Source organism: Amaranthus tricolor, chromosome 11 (assembly GCF_026212465.1).
Source record: "Amaranthus tricolor cultivar Red isolate AtriRed21 chromosome 11, ASM2621246v1, whole genome shotgun sequence".
Lineage (NCBI taxonomy): Eukaryota > Viridiplantae > Streptophyta > Magnoliopsida > Caryophyllales > Amaranthaceae > Amaranthus > Amaranthus tricolor.
In genome coordinates this window covers 23,088,462-23,107,749 of record NC_080057.1, presented here as the reverse complement: position 1 = coordinate 23,107,749, position 19,288 = coordinate 23,088,462, and the positions used below count along the sequence as shown (strand labels likewise).

The following is a 19,288-nucleotide window of genomic DNA, read 5'->3' as shown; positions in this document are numbered from 1 at the left end:
GTTATGAGGACATGTATCGAAAGCTTGATACCAAAGAGGGGGAGAAGCAGATTTTTAAGTTGGCGAGGACTAGGGCCAAACAACGGCAAGACTTAGAGGCAGTGAAGTACATTAAAGATGAGCGGGGACGAGTTCTTCTGAGACAAGAGGAGATCAAAACCAGATGGTTCCAGTACTTCTCACAGCTACTCAATGAGTCTAACGGGCCAAAGGAGGCGGATAACCAAATTTGTGACGTCCAAAGAACACTGGAATAGGGTCAATGAGTGATATTACCACAGGAGAAGTAGGAGAAGCTCTCAAAAAGATGGGAAGAACAAAGGCAGTTAGGCCAGATAACATCCCGATTGAGGTGTGGAGAGGTTTAGGAGAAGAGGGCATTCGTTGGCTGACTAACCTCTTTAATATTATTTTGAGGACGCATAAGATGCCAGAAGAATGGAGGAATAGCACACTAGTACCTCTATTTAAGAACAAAGGTGAAGCGCAAGTATGCGACAACTATAGAGGTATCAAACTCCTAAGCCACACAATGAAATTGTGGGAAAGAGTGTTAGAGGGGAGAAGTAGATAGGAAACGGTGATTAGAGAGAACCTATTTGGTTTTATGCCAAGAAGGTCAACCATGGAGGCAATTCATGTTTTGAGGAGACTGATGGTGAAATATAGGGAGCGAAAGAAAGATCTGCACATGGTGTTCATTGACCTGGAGAAAGCGTATGATAGCATACCACGACGTGTAATCTGGGATAGCCTCAAGGCTAGAGGTATTTCTTCAAGGTACATTGAGGCTATACGGGATATGTATGACAGAGCTTCGACTATCATTCAAACACTGGTGGGGATAACGGAGCCTTTTTTCCGGTTAAAGTGGAAATACATCAGGGATCGGGTTTAAGCCCTTTCATTTTTACTGTCATAATGGAAGAGATTTCTAAATCTATTTGGGAGACAATACCGTGGTGCATGATTTTCGCGGACAACATAGTGCTAGTAGCAGATACTAGAGAGGAGGTTAGCAATAAATTGGATAAGTAGAGGGAAGCTCTAGAAGGTAAAGGGTTGCGCATTAGTCGTACGAAGACCGAGTATTTGCGCTGCGACTTTAGCGGGCCACCACAGGTAGGTGAACCAGAGGTGTCCATAGGTGAAACAATTGTTAAAAGTACAACCAAGTACAAGTATTTGGGATCGATCATTTAAAGGGATAAGGATATTGACAGGGAGGTAAATCATCGTATACAGGCGGGTTGGCTAAAGTGGCAAGCAGCCACCGCAGTGCTATGTGATAGGCAATTATCAAGCAAGTTAAAAGGAAAATTCTATCGGGCGGCAATCAGACTTGCTCTGCTATATGGGACCGAATGTTGGCCTGTAAAGAAGATTTTCGAACATAAGATGGAAGTTACAGAGATGCGTATGCTAAGGTGGATGTGTGGGAACTCTATGATGGATCGAATTAGGAACCAAAAGTTTAGGGACAAACTAGGGGTAGCCCCTATATCTAGAAAAATGCGCGAAAATAGATTGAGGTGGTTTGGACATGTGTAAAAGAAAGACTTTCGACGCCCCTGTGAGGAGGGTAGAAAGCATTATAGTAGCGAGTAAGAGGAGTCGAGGAAGACCCAGGAGAACTTGGGACGAGCAAATAAGAGTTGACTTGTATGAGTTACACCTCTCTGCGGACCTGACTAGGGATAGGAGTAGTTGGAGACGCCTTATCCACGTCTTAGATTACTGATGTCCTCTTAGTGTACCTTTTGTGTCTTTAACCTCTTGCTTTTCTCGTTTCCTTTCTTTTAGTTCTTTATTTTCTTTTTGTAGTGGGTTCTCCGTTTTATTTATAGGCCTTTTAGTTATCTTTCACGTGTATCTACGTCTCTTTATCTTCCTCGAGCCGGGGGACTCCTTTGGCCGCGCTCTCCTTTATGGCTATGAGTTGCCGACGTCTTTCCCTCCCCAGACCCTGTCCTTAGGTTTCTATGAGCGCGAGACACTGAGTTGGATAATGATAATGAAATAATATTTTTCTATAAATAGTATAAAATTAACAATTAATTTAAGATTTTCTAACATGAAAAAATCACATTTCATCACTGAGTAGTGCGTTTTTGGTTATAGAAGAAAATGTGGTTAAATTTCTACAAAAATGCAAACACAATCCTCATGTGTTAGGTTGTGATCTGATCTCAAAAGTCGTGATATTATGTAACCGTTGTGTGCTCCAAAGCTTAACTTTTAAGTTTTCGCGTTATCATATTATTCAAAACTACTATATGCATTAGAATATTGAACTATATGGGGTAGCAAAATAATGTGGATGCTTAGGTGGTTAAGAAAAATTACCGTGAATAATACAACTTTTTGTTATTTTTCTACAATAATATCAACTATTGATTAATCATGAATAATACTCCCTCCTATTCTTTTTACTTGGGACATTTGGGTTGGGCACGGATATTAAGAGTAGGAGGGGGTCCACCAAAAAGGTGATAGTTGGGGTATTTTAAGTGATTGGATTAATTGTTAATGATTTCCTTCTTTTTGTTAAATAAAGTAGATAGAATTGAATTTTGGAGAGAAAATTGGGTTTCACATTTCCAATTAAATTAATTGACAATACTACATTTTTCGGGTTTTTTTAATTAACAAAGTATAAAAGTACATAACTTAAATTACAAAAAATTACATAAATTAAATTACACATTATAAATTGAAAAAAATAATCTAAGTCTTCAATTCTTCCTTGATTTCTTCAACGTTTTTTGAACGACAACCGAAAACGAACAACCCTCTCGCCACATGCGCATGCGGATATTAAATCTTTCATTGACTTCCGATTTAAAAAAAAACAAACACGGTATGCATTTAGTGTTCAAAATTGATTAAATAGCTACGAAAAAAATAAACATTTTGATTTTGAAACAAAGCCATCAAACACTGAAATCAGCCATGATACAAAGAACACAACAGATCAGTAACATCATAAGGCACTGAAGAGGCGCCAATTCCAAACAAGAAGCAAGAGTAAACAAAAACCTAAAAGTTTCAAAATGGCGCCAAGTAAGAGATTAGAACCACCAACAAGTAAAAATCAGAGGCGCCAAGTAAGGGAACAAAGCAACAGTTATATAAGGAGAACATTAAATAAAGAATAAATTATCACTAATTAATTTCCACCAACCAAAATTCAAGTACAACCATGGAAAAATCAAAAGAGTTAGACGATGACGTAGTGTTTAGAGAGACAGCAACACTTGATGGATTTAGTTTCCACTTAGTGCAACAACCTCCTAACTCACCAGATATGAATGTGTTAGACTTAAGATTTTTTAGGTCTATACAAAATAAAGGTTGCAAAGGAAGGGAGACTTCCACATTATTTGGAGGTACGAAGGGAAATTATTTACGAGGCACTTTATTATTTGGATACAAAGGTGAATCAATGTACATTTAAGGTCATCTTATTTTACTTGGGAATCAAAGATAAACAATTTTTTGATCAACAACAGTTAACAACAACACCAACAGAACCACCAGCACCAATAAAAACAACAGCACCAACACAAACACCAACAACAACAGAAACACCAGCACCAACGGAAACAACAGAGGAAACAGCAACAACAGAACCAGCAATAGTGGCATACGCATCAACATCAAAACAACCAGCACTAATAGCATGAACACAGGTATCATGTATATATGACAGATATGAGTATACTTTTGGGTTACATGTTTATACTCACTTTTGGGTGAACTATGTAGGTAAATGTTTTGGTGTAAACATGATGTAGCAAACAAAATCATCAAGTTGTTTAACCATTAACATTTAAATGAAAATGGCAACTTCAATAGATTATTGATGGTTTCAAAAACAAAATCGAAAAAATTCATCTCAGAGAACAAAATGTTCTCATCACAGATACCCCATAAACCATAGTAATTGCCTCCTGAATTTGGTAAGAACATAGCCTCCTAAACATGATGTTTGGTGGCTTGTGAATTGAAAACCCTAGATTGGTGGCAAAATAAATTGATTTAGGGTTTTTGCAGCTATAATCAAATGTTTACCCTCAAAAAAATTATAAGGCAAAAAATCAGAACACCAACACAGATATGCATACCATAAAAAACATACACAAAATCATCATAAGTCATAAAGGAAAGATGTATCCATACGAGAGAATGGTCTTCCAACAACAAAATCAGACACCAAATCATCATCATCAAGTGATTCTTCATCTGAGGAAGAGAATAAGTTCTCAATATAAAGATCTTGTAGATCTAGTTGTAAATCAAACGAATCCTTAATTTCTTCATCCTCAGAAGTTAAAGTTCTTCCCCTGTTAGGATCCGTTTCAGCAGAGCTCCTAGGAGATGGAGGAGCTCGATTGTAGCAGTTAAACCAAGGATTAGGAGGACCAACTAGATCACCGTCTTGGGATGAAGACAACCAAGAAATACAAGAACTTGGTGACTACATATTCAAAAACCCAAAAGCATATACAAAAAACCCAGATCTGAAAAACCCCAAACGTATTAGGGTTTCAATTGAACACCAGAAAAAAGAGAAGAGAAAGGGATAAAGAAAAATCGACACACAAAGTGAAGAAGGAGGAAGATGAAGAAGAATAGAGGAACACACAGTAACAATGGAGATGAAGATGAGACACACAAGGACGATAAAGAGAGAGAGAAAGCATTAGGGTTTCAATCAGGATGAGGATGGGGGGAGTGATTTTAAAAGGAAGGGAATCATTAAGGATGTTAATGACTGATTATGAAGATAATCAGTTTGGGTAAGTAGTGTAAACAGGGGTATTTTGGTCATTACGGTGTGAACTAAGGGTATCTTAAGTAAAAAAAAATTAGTGACAAAAAAGAAAATGGAACAAATAAAGTAACTTTACCCAATAAGAAAATGGGACAAGTAAAAAGAATAGGAGGGAGTACCAACTTAAGGGGGTATTTTCCTAGAATAATACCAACTTTAATTTAATCACAAATTTACCAATTATTTTGTCTTATAATCACCTATAGTTTAATTTTTAACATGTTAGGAATTTTCTAGAAAAATATCCCTTTAAGTTGGTATTATTCATGGTTAATCAATAGTTGGTATTATTATAAGGAAATTAACAAAAAGTTGTATTATTCACGTTAATTTTTCCAATTGACAATCAGTAATCAGCTCATTAGCACAAGAATGTAATCAACAGGCTGACATTGAACTAGTTATCAATGAGAGCAACATAATCCATTATCCTTCAACATACTAACACTTAAAACACATCCATATCTCACCAAAAGCAACTAGTAGATACTAGATAGTACTTAGCTCATACAAAGCAATAGAATTTTTATGTAGTATTCACAAAGGCACAACTCAATGCTTTTCACCACTAATTTGTGTCGGATGTGATTAAGCGGGGATACGAACAATCAACCCATAGCATACTTCTGAGTCCAGCTGCGAGCAGTGGCCTCATACTTTGATCTGTCTGTCTTGTACATATGAGCAATCTCAGGCACGAGGGGATCATCCGGGTTTGGATCAGTCAAAAGAGAACATATAGAGAGAAGAACCTGAATCATTTTCAAGTTAGAATTACTCATGTCGGAGAATTAATGCTGAATACAACCATCACAAATCACAAATCACATCGTTTTTAGGAGATCAAAAATCCAAATCAGTTAACTCCTATAATTAAAAGGCATAATATTTCAAAACTTCTCGAAACTAGGAGACATACAAGCCAACCCAAAGACAGCGGTAAAGCTTCAATGCTAGAATATGAAGAAAATTTATTCCCAAGGATCTCTATGTGATGGCATCAGCTTGATCCTCTTACTTTTTGGACTGGTCTAAAATGAAGTTCATGTCGTCCGGGTCATCGTTATCCAAGTCAATACCACTCTCAGTCTGTACATCTGAGTATAATCAATCCATGTCCAGCTCCTCATCTGAGTAAACAGTCACCTCAGGAGCAAGGGCTCCACTGTCCACCGAATTACCCATGGATCTCTAATGGCCACACCAGAAAGTGCTCTTGGGTTCCTGTTAGTCCGCCGAATAGTCATCCCACCAAGGATCCTCAAATACTAGTTTCCTCAACCCTAGGTCTGCAAGAGTTGCATACTCCTGTAACTATTCCTCATCCAATGGGTTTTCCCCTCCTTTTGGACCAACTATTAACATGCACCCCTGTAATGCCCTCTTGGTTAACCTATGGGTTCACTCGCTAGTAATCCAAGAGGAACTTGTTTCGAACCACTAGAGAAGAACCATGAAAATGCTTTGGATGAAACAAAAGATGAAAAGTCTGTAGAATTGAACATTTCCGATGGTAATCAAAATGAGGAGCAACATGATGGAGAGCAGATTCAACCACTCCCAATAGAAAATACTAGGTAAAGCACCTTGATATCAATTTCAATATTCATACCAATTTATCCGGTATAATTACCCTCTTTGTCCCTCACAAGTCAACACCAAAGCATACCTCCCCCATTCTTTCCACTATTTTCTCAAATTAATTACAAGTTGCAAGATAGTTGCTTTTCTATCAACTATAGTAGTTAGCCTCAACTTGTTCACGACTTAAAACAAAATGGCATCCTTTTGCGCACCACCATCAACAATCACATTGGAAGTCTTCTCATTAAACTCAGCAACTTGTTTCAATTCAAAACTATTAAGTAAATGAGTGTATTAGGTAACACGGTCCAAATTGAAACATTAAGAAATACAACAAAAAAATACCGAACAAGAGACCCATATTACTCATCATAAAACTTGCTCTGGGAAAAATATATTAATCAGAATCTGTATCACATAATACATTGCATACATTGGCAAATATCTTAGTTCATTTATATAAGTCACATTACAAAGAACAACTAAACACACCATTAAAATAGCATACAGAAGCAGAGATCATCATACCTTGGAAATAGTAAGTGCTGGGCTCCATTGCTCTTTAAGAATATCCAGACATATGCTTCCATTACTGTTTATGTTGGGATGGAAGACCTTTGTCTTAAATGCAACCTGATTAATTCAAACAAATCATATCCATACTGAAGAAAGAAATGTATCAAAAGGAAGAGTGGGTTTTTGTGTGTTTAACAAACAAAAAATATGAGCTTGTGTAATTATAGTTCAAAAAGCAACTTCACTGAAACTGCACACAAGATAGAAGCGGGAAAGGAACCAGCATATGTAGATACACAGGCTATATCATACTATCACATTGAAGCTAACATCACCACCTCCATATCCTAATAAAAAATAGGACTAGCAGTAACACTGAATTGCACTGCTGTTTAATCTTTCTTCTCCTTCTCATCAATCAGTACTATTAATTTATTAAAAAAAACTTGTCTATTCTGATATTTTCATCCATATTTCTTAATCATTCCATTTTGACATCTCAATGCCTTCAACCATACTATCTCAAAAATCAATAAACTATAATTTAGCCAGCTGTTTGTCAAGGTTCAAAGCAAAAGTGATGTGAAAAACTAAAATCAGTAAGGTTTTACATATATTTATTACCTATAGGTAATCATACAGGCAACTTCAAGTAAAATATTTCAAATGTAATAACATGCATATGGGTGGGAGAGAGCATTCAAGTCTTTGTTTTACAACCTCAGAAACTTAGGCAAAATATACCACTACAAAAAGGGTAACTTATTACTAACAAGGAAGCACTAATTTACCTTAGGTGGCTTAAATGGATAATCTGGAGGAAAATGAATAGATATAAGGAATACACCTCCTGCATATGGGCTCTCAGTAGGACCCATTATCGTTGCTTGCCAATGGAACATGTCTTCTCCAACTGGCCCTGTAACATAATATTTTATTATTGTCGACAGCCCTAAAGACAACAAAGAAGTCATAATATCTTAAAATTTTCAATGTTTAAAAGACCATAAATCCAAACTCAAGCAAGTGATTCAAAAGTATATGGTAATACTAAAGGCACCACAGTTGAGGGCTTGAGGCACATCAGGAAATGAAGTAAGTTAAGGCTGCGTAGAAATCAGATAACAAAAAGAAAATAGCGAAATAAAGGTAGTTTATGATATCAAGAAATATGTTTAGCCTCACATTACTCCATGGTAAAAAGCCAAGGTAAGGCTTTCATAAAAATTCTCGTAATGGAGAATGAATTTTGCATATAGTTACTACATTCAATCTCCACAATAATCTCAATTTTTACTATTTTTTAAAGTAGAATATTAACTAAATCTCCATGTATAGTACGGTACATGATAATCTTCTCTATCATTCTTAAGTGAGTTCCCGAGAGGACTTAGTTGGTACAAGAACCCAAAAGGAAAAATTAATTTGAGCAAGTAAGACCCTAAAAGAAAACCACAAAAAACTCGACAAAATCTTGAATTGGATTCAAACATCATCCCGCAATCGATACAAACAATGCTATATTCCCAACAACTCTATCATAAAGTTTTGACTAACAGCAGCAAGACTATAGTATATCAATCTCTCCGTAATTCTCTCACTGACATGTTAAAGTACAAACAGCCATATGCATTAGGGGTGTTTATCCCGAATCCGAATAGTCTAATCTGATCCATCGACCTACCCACTCGAAGAATTAATCACGGGTCTTTTATAAAGAAAAATATATGATCCCAGGTCAGATCATGGGCCATGAGTTAAGAATATTTGGGTACCATAACAGCCACATAAAAAGGATGCAAAATTTTTCTCTTCTTATATCTACTCCGCTTGGTTAAGACTAATGTCAGATATACTACTTCTACTTGAAATCTGAAAGCATCCCACACTTAATAAGATAACAGTGAAAGACACAAGTAAAAGACATTATTCCTGGAAGCTAATTTTGTTTAACAGCATCTCAAAATACATGAATAGGTAGTATCATACATGAATTCACAATTTCATACAAACTATGGCAAGTAAAATTAATAAGGTTGCGTCAATCACTTCAGAAAAAAAATAGGTAGTGTCAAAATAAACGACTAAAGCATGATTCTCCAAGATTTTCTTTATCAAGAACAACAAGCTAACTTAATGCTATGCATAATAAGCCCTTGATTCGTGCTCAAATGATCGAACTGAGCACCAATAAGGCAGTAAACATAACTCATAAGCACTGCCACACACAAATCAAATACTCAATGTCCCGGTCCGATAATTGGGTACCTGGATAACTTTGGTCGGGACATGCGTCATTTAAACAGAAACTAAGTATCCATTTGGTTATGCATACCTCTAGTACGCATGATTAGCAAAGAAATTTACTCGAAGTTCCAAAAACAAACAAGCCATACAAATGACCGCAAACAAAACATCACATACATCAAAGTTAATCATCAACAAAAGCTTCTACCATGTCTCCGTACTATATTCACCATATACAGAACGCAATTGACCCATGTAAAGGTACCCGTTGCAACTCGAAGGAGATGCAACCACAAATGTTGTCCACTACCCATATCAACTCTCCAAATAGCTTTTATTTCAAACAAGGGACTCAAAATGATGATAAATACAACTCGATATTAATGGAGAAGATACAGTCTCAGCTTTAAAATACTCCTACGTGATACTCAGAAAAATAATAACAAAGATTAATCCTTTCAAGCTTCTTTTATTGAATTTCAGGCTTGTTAATATACACTTCAAAGGACAAACAAAGAAAATCAAAATAAGCAACAAAAACAATCAGTGACTAGGAAGAGCTAAATCACCTACGAGCGGGACAATGATGCTCAAAAACCACAATTGTACGATGAATAAAAAACATTTAAACCTATCAAATCGTGTATCAATATTTCTTACCTGCACTGCAAGAAGTAGGTGGATCCTTCTGCAAATCCTTAAGCTCTTTCACTATTCTCTTGGATGCCATTAAAACAAACCTTTGAATTTGAAACAAACAAAAAATTCGATTCAGCATGTGACATCTGATAAGACTTAAGAATCAATAAGTTTCAAAATAATAGATGAGAAATCCTGAATCCAAAAGGATTGAAGATGACTTTGAATTGCACAAATTTAAAACATAAACCCTAATCAATAGAAATAAAATTAAACTAACAAGTGTAAATTAATTAAATGATATAAATTAAAACCCTAAATTTGATGATTAATTGAAGTAAAAGAAATGAGAGAAAAAATTGAATGCAAATACGAACCAGAATTGGAATCGGTGACAAACCTTAGATGAAAATTGGAAGTTCAATTTGGATTCTGAACGTTTTTGAGGGTCGGAGTTGAATTTATATTGCGAAGACCGACCGAGAATCAGGTAGACGTTAGGTAAGAATTGAGTTTTGACTTGATCATGCGGCCACTCCCAATAGCCGGTGATCAAATTACTTGACCATGTTGATACCTGATACATGTGACCATCATCATTTTGAATTTATCAACCAAATAAGCTTATTATAAAAATAAATACCTAAAATAAGATTCGAAAAATCTTAATTCTCACGATGAGCGTCTTCTTGTCCAAGCCTAAGGTTATGTATGGACATACCTTTTAAAAAAAATATATAGTTCAGATAAGAAAAATCCATTTATTAAGATTATCAAGCAGGTAGCGACATAAAAAAATACGAAAATTTTATGCAGTAATTTTAAATTTTTGACTTTTTCATGTGGTAGTTAAATATTTTTTAATGTATGGAGATACTGGCTTCGAATTTTTTCATGTGATAAATATTCTTTATTAAATTAAGTATACCCATTAATCATTTCGAACAAATTTTCAAAAAATGTGCCCCATAAGAATAATTGTGACGTTTATTTTTTATAAAAAGGTTGTTAATGGTTAATGAACGTAAATTTAACAAAAAAATCTTAACATTTTAGATGTCAAGTGGAAAAGTTAAAAGCTTATACTCACCATGAAATTCAAAAAAGTTTGTACAACACGTGAAACAACAAAAAACTTAGGGTTACCACATAAAATTTCCAAAATAATATTTGCAGATAAGCTCGCACGCCATTTAACTTAAGAAATATATTTTGAAATTTCAAAATTGTGAATAAAAAAGGAGTTTTAATTAGTAAAAATGTAGTTATTTAATTACAATCAACAAAAATTAATTTTAATTAGTCAAAATTAGTAAAAATTAGTTACAATCAATAAAAATACATTTTAATCGGTAAAAATCAATTTCAATCTGCAAAAATCAATTGAACAAAACATGGCCTTATTGTTGTCATACTTAATTACTTCAAATTAAAGCTTATTACGGGGGAGCTACCTGCTAGACTCGACTAATCTGACTAAAAAAATGGACAGACTTGTACAATACTTTTGAAAATATTTTAATATTTGAATGGGTAATACCTACTCGCTAAGTTGAATGAAATAATAGTGGTAAGAAAAATAATACATACGAGTAAACCCACATGTTCGTTTATTTTATAGATATACACTTAATTATATGAGAAGATACCATACTCTCACTTAACTTCAGTCTATTTACTTCAATAGCACAACTATGTGAACAATGAGAGTTTTAACTTCATTGTCTTGTATATTCCTCTACAGCGTCAAGTGTCTCACCTTTTGAGAATATTTTTGTACTTTGTATTTGAACAGCGTGTTGTATTTATTTTAAGATTATATATTTAACTTTTATATCAATTGTGCTCATTTATCTGCAAGTCCTAACTGCAAAGAAAAAGGACGAGTAGCAACAACAAAATAAGCTCCACAATAGCTAGCAGACTTCTATAAATTTAAGCCTACAGTTTATAAGCATGCCTAATCCGTTATCCGCCCAACCCCCATAAACAAACATGTGGGTACAAGTATTTGTGGTCATGCGTTGATTAATGTGTGGGTGCAAGTAAGCTAAAAGGAATAGCACAAGGATGTGCTATTGTTACACTACAAGGCTCATGCTAGATTGTTATCCAAGACCCTAATTGCAAATTTAAGGGTGGGAACATTATAATTATCAACAAACAAAACCATTACATAATGACATCAGGGAGTCGGGGACACAAGTCGGGAAATATAGGAAAATGCAAACTTTTAAAGCAAGTAATTTTCAAAATAAGTGTTTTATAAGGCCATTTAAAAGGATCAAAAAAAATAAACATAAAAAAATAAAATTATGTTTCGTCCATTGTTAGTAAAATGCTACTGGTAAAAAGTAAATAAGAAGAAGAAACCAGATAGTCACTCGGATATTTTTGAAGTCAAAGCAGAAAGTAAAACTCCCAGTTGAACAGGATGTTTTAATATGGAAGTTACATGTGTACCTAATACTTTATATAAGATTAAAACCATGAAATAGACAATGAGCTCATTTCCTAGCACTTCTATATTCTGCGATTATCACTTGTAGAAATCAAAATCGGTGTCAGGCTTCTTCACATTGGATCGATAACCCTTTTCGAAATCCTTGGGCAAGATGACATACCGATTCTTACGAACAGCATGCATGCCTGCTTCTTGACAAATTGCAGTGATCTGCAAACATCCAAACAGTTGCAAGAGTTATTCGACACCATGTATACATTTGGAATAGGAGCCCAACAGAAAACTTTATGTAAAAGATAAGGGTGTCCTCCATAATTAAAATTTGTAATGAAATACTTGGTCCAAAACACAACCTTATAGCATATTTAATGAAATCTAAAACTAAAACTCAAACTCATTCCCATTATTATCATATTAATACACAACAAAACGACCCATAATAGATTAGACACAAACAACGAAATAACCTATCACCTGTTGTTTCAAAATTCATATAAAGGGAAAGAAATTTCCATTTATATTCCGCCAGACCCACAAGCACTGTGAAACCCCAGTCTAACATCTACTATGGTCGTATGTAAGCCACTTCACTCAGGTTTAATCTCCAAGCCTCCAACCGAGAACAGGGTGAAAAAGGCCGTCACCGGAAAGCTAATTTCCAAAAAGCCATTAGTAATTTACTGTTTTTTCAAGCTGTTAGGTTAGATTTTGGCCTTTCATGAGGTCAAAAACTAAAAAACATGTTTGGTAAACCATTATCACTACCTTGTTCTTTGCCCAAGATTTTATTCCCACCCATTCAAAACTAATATTAAAAGCTACTATATCCCTAGGACCTGAGCCGAGGAGGTAACGAGGGAGATAGCAACATTTTACTAAAGAAAAATAAAGTGAAAGTGTAAACACCAAAATGAAACGACAAAAATTAAAGTGTAGACATCATTTTAAAACAGGAGTATTAACTTACAGATAGACAAATAAAATAACTATGATGTCCAATGACTGCTATATTAAATGATATCTAATAACTTGTGTATAACTGAATAGGAAATAATATTAAAAAATCATGATTTCTTCATCAGAGGAAACATATATGGGAAGATGGGAAGGGTCAATTGATGTCATTTTATTGAAACCCTTGAAGGATAACAAAGAACAAGATTCCCATCCCTAACAGGATAAGACATCAATTATAATGGAAGGTCAAATATTTCACAACTCAATGGCTCAAATACTTTTCCATTAGTTATCCTAATCTAGCTTTCCAAATTAAATAACAATATGATAAGTAAAGTTTAATATCAAGATTTAAGGCCCATTCTCCTCAACATAATGATAGTGAGAGAGTGAAAGTGATGGGCAGAACTCAACTGAACTAAAATTGAGACAGCTGAAACGATGGGCAGTACTGATGTGATATCAAAATCGGGGAAAACAAGCTCTTAATATGGAGAACCAAAGGCATAGATGACTTCTCCATTCTGATGACGATTTAAGGAAGAAGCTCCATTCCCACTAAACATCTTGTTAGTGCCATCTACCACCCCTTACTTCCATGTCCAAACTAAAGTTCTATTATGTATCCCGTGTGCTAGAAGTACCACCATAAAAGGGGCTACTCTAATTCCTGTGGGCATTTTCGCTTATTTCCTACAGACATCTTCGTAAAACAATTTTTTGATACCAAACAAATTTCCGGTTGCAATCACAATCATGAAACATTGAAAGTTTGAAATCCATGCAAGAGTGACTTCCTGAAAACCAAGCCAAGCATGCGGACGAGGGTGATACGACTTTTGCAACACGAGGGAAGAGGGAAGTCAAGACTGTAATACAAGAAATAGAAATCATATACTCCTATATGGCTCAACAAGGAGGGGTGAATTAGAAAATAATGTTATGGCTAATTCATACCATTAACATAAAAGATGTCAGGTATAGTCAGAGACCATAAACGTACAAGACAGGGAAGAAATATCAAACTACTCACCTCAGCAGCACTAATCTTGTCTGGCCGAGAGACATAATCTTCTAAGTCAACTTCATCACTCAAGTTCATTTTGGCAGTACACACCTAAACACAAAAAACATAAGAACAGGCAGATGAAACATTAATACCATAAACCGGCCACTGCAAATCAGAAGTAGCTCAAATAAAATCTACAATCCCAACTTGACAAGTAGATAAAGAACATGTTTGATACCCCTCCCAAAAAAAGTCTCTAAATAAAGGGGGAGGGAGAGTTGAGAGCAGGAGATGTGAGATAAAATGTACCTGAAAGACAAGCCTCTTTTGACGTCTGTCGGGCAAAGGAAACTCAATTTTCCTGTCTAACCTTCCAGGTCGTAGCAATGCAGGGTCAAGAGTGTCAGCTCGATTAGTTGCCATGATAACCTTAACATTCACTGTTTGGTCAAATCCATCCATCTACAGTAACAGCAGAACAAACTCAAGTGAATACATATATAATGCATGGGATGGAAAGATATAAGAGTAAGATTTCATCTTAGCCCTCGTTTCCTTCACCTTGTGACTTCATTTTTATTAGTCCAATGCCATTAAATAACTAGTAGGATGGATATATGCAAGTAGCAACCTTATCCTTGTGAAAACAAAGAGGTTGTTTACAATTGATCCTCGATAACTATTATCATTTGCAACTTCACATAAATTAGAATGCACAAGATTAAATACCATAGTCTATTATTCCGTAAAAATAACTTCAGCTACGCAAAAATAAGTTCAATTCAACCAAAAAATAAGCTCACTTGGTTCAGTAGAACAAGTTTAGTAAAAACTGTGACTGTAAAGATTACAATAGGGAAAAAAATGAATTCAATTCAGCAAAGATAAGTTTGTCTCAGCAATCATAACATCAATCAGCAAAAAGAAGTTTGACTTAGCCAAAAAAAAAAAGCAAAAATAAGTTCAGTTCACTTTACTTAAGTTCAAAAATAAGTCTAGTACTGTAAAACAAGTTCTTTATACAAAAATTTTGCGACCGCAAAGAAAAAAAATGGAGAATCAGTTATAAAAAAAAAAGTTATAGCTCTGTAAAAGTAAGTTTAAATCAGCTATAATGAGGTGAAGAGAATGGGAGCTCAAGTATATTTCATATATACTGCTTTAAATACCTGGTTCAAAAGTTCCATAAGAATACGCTGAACCTCCCTATCAGCACCAGTCTGAGCATCAAACCTTGCAGTAGCAATAGCATCTACCTCATCAATGAAGATGATTGCTGGGGCATTCTCTTTAGCAAGGCGAAAGACATCACGAACCATTCTGGGACCCTACCAAAGAAAGTAAACAAATTTTAAGGCTCCTAAGCATATTGGCCGATGTGATGCTTGGGTTTGGTACTAATTTTAACCTCAGCTGTATTTCCTAAACCCTGACATGGTAATTTACAAGCTTGATAGTGAGAGTCCAAAGTTATAATTGATTGCAACAAGGATTACTTCAATTTGATATATAAGGGAAAAGTAAATCTATTAAATTTCCCTTTTCTGGATGAATGAAGTGTCCACACCCATGGATGCACACAACACGGATACTTGAGCTGTTAAAGAAGTCTGAACTCTAAATATAATAAACTAGAATAATTTTACCATCTTGAAACGGTAAATATTCTTAGCAAACTCGCATACATCCAAATGCCTCTTATCATGTCAAAAACAGCCTTATTAGAGGCTTTTGGGTAAAGTAAATGTTGGTGTTAAATGGCAAGGATATACACGAATATTTAAAATCTAATAATATATGTAACAAAAAAACCACTCCAAATTCACATGAAACTAAGTAAGGAAAAAACACATGCAAGACCCTACCTCACCCAAGTACTTCTGGACAAACTCAGAGCCAACAACCCTTATAAATGCAGCAGTAGTATGATTGGCAACAGCCTTAGCAAGCATTGTTTTTCCTGTGCCAGGAGGGCCATAAAGCAAAACACCTCTTGGTGGATCAATTCCTATTTGCTTGTACAAGTCATGATGAGTCAAAGGTAGCTCAACTGCTTCACGAATTTCCTGCTTTTGTATATCACATCCTCCAATGTCCTGAGGAATCCAGAGGATAATCAAGAAATGTATCTTTGCAAGAGACTCATGAATTGGAAGAATATCAGTTCTAAATAACAATAAATCAAAAGAAATGAAGAAATGTATCTTTTGTAATTTTGCTCAAATTGGGGAAACCATTGTTAAGGACTAGATCTTCGTTAGTATTGAATATTTGACAAGCTTTCATTGGTTTAGGGAGGAGGTTCCTTGGGTTGATTCGCAAGCATTTAAAGTTACTAATGGTGCGCAAATTTGTGTCAGACAGTTGTGTGGTTTGACACAAAAAGTCCACAACAAATTCGATTGAACTTGTTCACCAAACATCTTTGGCTAAAATATTAGCATACTTTCCTTTTATCCAAGAGAATTAAGCTATCTCAAGTCAACCTTGTTGCCAGCTACTGTTTTTGAGGTTTGTTATAATCAAGAATGTGTGCCCCAACTTAATTTCAGCATTATTTATGCATATAAGTTTCACGGTCAATAAATAAAGTGATAATTGGGCTGTATTACTTTCTGTGTTAGTTGAGCGAACCAACTGTCCCTCTATAGAAGAAAAAAGGAAAAGATATCACAGAACCACAGTATACTACAATCATCATTTTAAATGCTTTACAAGAGTGCCTTCGAACACATAATGCATTCACCACTAGTAATCTAATACTAATCTAATAACAAGTTCACTTATTTGCTTTAGCAAATCTCGCTTTAGTCATTAAAGAACTGCCAAACCCAGCTACCAACTACAAATTGCATATTAATACTTCAAATTAAGCTTAAAAACATTAATTTTGGAAATCCCTTGCTAAATAGGACGAAAAGAGTAAAGTACATTACCTCATTAGAGAAATCCAAAGTCCATTCAAGTTTTGGGATAAAATGATTCCAAGTTTAATTACTCGACGATTTTACAAATTCAACTACAACTACCACTAAAAGATTTATTACTTGTTGTTTGTACGACAATCTGAACAAAATACGTCTAAATGCCAAACTTTAATCTACCTAGTTCACATGTTTACCAAATAAATGTCCTTCTACACCTTAATCAACAACTCTAAATTCTAAATCTCAAGCACAAAACTTCATAATCAGACAAAAACCCTAAAATTCTAAATCCATAAACATAGAAAAATCACAAAATTTCGAATTAGAAATGACATTAAAACAAAAAAAAAAAAACTCACATTATAAGTGACATCAGGCTTCTCAGATTGACTCAAAAGCGAAATACTGGAATCAGCTTCAGGAGGAAGAACATCAACCAAAGCATTTGAATGTCGATGAAGAGCAACAGAAGCTGAAGGCTTAAGCAACTCACGATTAATAGTACTAAGAATCCTGACATAGTAATTACTTCCAGTAGTAGATCCAACAATCCCATTATTCTGGTCTACCATCTCCATGAATTGTCCAATAACAAGAGGCACAGATTGAATTCTCTTGACTTCTTCTTGAGCTCTAAGAAGCTCTCTCTTAAGGTTTTTCAATTCGTCCTTCACGTATTCCTCTTGAATGTCTGTGAATTCGATTCGTCTTTCGAGTGATTTTAGTGCGCCGTAGAGATCTTCTTCGGCTGGAGAAGAATCTTCGGCAGATGTAAATGAAATTGTTGGCGGTGGTTCGGAAGATGATGGTGGTGGTGTTGGTTTAGGGTCGAGCACCATAGCTGATGCCGCCATTGCTGTCGAATTGATTGAATTAGGTGTGAGAGAAAAGTTGAAGTGAGGGTTTCAAGACGTCGAAGAAATCTAGATTCTAGAGGGTAAGGAGAAGCGCAATTCGAAACTGGAATCGCGTAGGTTCAAAAGGCTTTACTTTGTACTCGTAATTTTTCATTTTAATCCATCCCATATAATTTCTTATTTTTTTATTGGTTTTCATACATTATAATGACTTTTTTTTAAAAAAAATATTTTAAAACTTATTTTAAAATACTAAAATAAATTAGTGTATAAAATGAAATAAACAAGAATTTAGTTTCCAAAAATGATTTAAAGTAGATCAATCAATCTCCTGACGTCTCTTAAGTCCAACTCATCAAAGCTTAATGTTTACCCATACTTTACATTTTTCTTTATGAGTCAAACTAATTAAAGATAGTCTCTCAAAGAGAACGCCCTTTACAAAAGTTTGTGAAAATAGAAAGATAGAGTTAAATGTCCTTAAGCAAAGTCAAAGGTAATTATACCTTTGATGCAAGAAGGACATTTAACTCTATCTTTTTATTTTAAATGTTTTTGAAACTAATTTCTTATTTAATTAATTTTATATACTAATTTATTTAAATATTTTAAAATAAGTATTAAATTTATTTGTTATTTTTTTAAAAGTCATTATAATGAATGAAAACCAATAAAAAATAAGAAATTGATTTAAATAATTAAAGTGAATAATAAAGTCAAAAGTCACTTAGGTTTAGTCAAAGTCAAACAGGTTATCTTCAATTAAAACTATTGGAATCCTAAAATTCGACTATAGTGCTTATTTTTTTTAGTTTATTTATAGTTATAACTCACATAAAAAAATCCACGATTATAAATTCTAAAAGAATCAAACTTTAAAACTATTTTGAACAAATAAGACATTTAAGTGTTACTCTATCAGTAACATCCAGTTTTCTTCTCGCCTTTTGCAATTTTAATTTCGATTAAAGAGTTAAAATTAAAATTACAGGAACTCATAGTATAACCCTACAAGACCAAAGAAAGTATGGATAACAAAGAAAGAGGAAGGTAGTGAGATTGAGAGAGATGATAAAGGTAATTTCCTTAGAAAATGTTATATTGAAAATAATTTGGTATTACCATTAGAAAAATGTTTTTCAACTAATTAAAGAAAACTCAGACACTCGTTACATTAAGTAAAAAATAGATAATCACAATGTCTTAGTTTGCACCTTATATTATTTTTGTTTTGTTTTATTGATTTTGCAG

The 19,288-nt window shown here is 34.5% G+C and overlaps 2 protein-coding genes across 4 annotated transcripts; both read right to left on the bottom strand.

The window, feature by feature from the left end:
* Positions 1–5,198: 5,198 nt before the first annotated feature.
* On the bottom strand, positions 5,199–10,409 carry LOC130827464 (ubiquitin-conjugating enzyme E2-17 kDa-like). 3 transcript variants are annotated; one of them, XM_057693192.1, is made up of 5 exons: positions 10,201–10,407; positions 9,845–9,924; positions 7,729–7,856; positions 6,950–7,054; positions 5,199–5,589 (listed from the first exon to the last, which is right to left on the bottom strand). In XM_057693192.1, the coding sequence occupies exons 2-5, from the start codon at positions 9,912–9,914 to the stop codon at positions 5,446–5,448; spliced, it is 447 nt and encodes a 148-aa protein (XP_057549175.1). In that variant the 5' UTR covers positions 9,915–9,924; positions 10,201–10,407; the 3' UTR covers positions 5,199–5,445. The 3 variants fall into 3 exon arrangements, with proteins under 3 accessions (XP_057549175.1, XP_057549177.1, XP_057549176.1); XM_057693194.1 differs by having other exon boundaries at positions 10,224–10,359; XM_057693193.1 differs by lacking the exon at positions 5,199–5,589 and having other exon boundaries at positions 6,944–7,054; positions 10,201–10,409.
* A 1,660-nt stretch (positions 10,410–12,069) lies between these two features.
* LOC130827463 (26S proteasome regulatory subunit 6B homolog) lies at positions 12,070–18,183 on the bottom strand. The gene is made up of 6 exons (XM_057693191.1): positions 17,540–18,183; positions 16,119–16,349; positions 15,423–15,581; positions 14,563–14,715; positions 14,278–14,361; positions 12,070–12,497 (listed from the first exon to the last, which is right to left on the bottom strand). The coding sequence occupies exons 1-6, from the start codon at positions 18,032–18,034 to the stop codon at positions 12,363–12,365; spliced, it is 1,257 nt and encodes a 418-aa protein (XP_057549174.1). The 5' UTR covers positions 18,035–18,183; the 3' UTR covers positions 12,070–12,362.
* Positions 18,184–19,288: the final 1,105 nt, after the last annotated feature.

What these genes read in the sequence shown, in the direction of transcription:
- LOC130827463 (XM_057693191.1), bottom strand. Translation starts at nt 18,034, where the DNA reads ATGGCGGCATCAGCTATGGTGCTCGACCCTAAACCAACACCACCACCA. An exon ending in AAAAGAGGCTTGTCTTTCAG is followed by an intron (nt 14,362 to 14,562) that starts GTACATTTTATC and finishes TTTTGTGTTTAG; the next exon opens with GTGTGTACTGCCAAAATGAA. An exon ending in ACAAGATTAGTGCTGCTGAG is followed by an intron (nt 12,498 to 14,277) that starts GTGAGTAGTTTG and finishes GGATGTTTGCAG; the next exon opens with ATCACTGCAATTTGTCAAGA.
- LOC130827464 (XM_057693193.1), bottom strand. Translation starts at nt 10,409, where the DNA reads ATGTATCAGGTATCAACATGGTCAAGTAATTTGATCACCGGCTATTGG. An exon ending in TGTCACCGATTCCAATTCTG is followed by an intron (nt 9,925 to 10,200) that starts GTTCGTATTTGC and finishes TCAAATTCAAAG; the next exon opens with GTTTGTTTTAATGGCATCCA. An exon ending in ATCCATTTAAGCCACCTAAG is followed by an intron (nt 7,055 to 7,728) that starts GTAAATTAGTGC and finishes TGAATTAATCAG; the next exon opens with GTTGCATTTAAGACAAAGGT.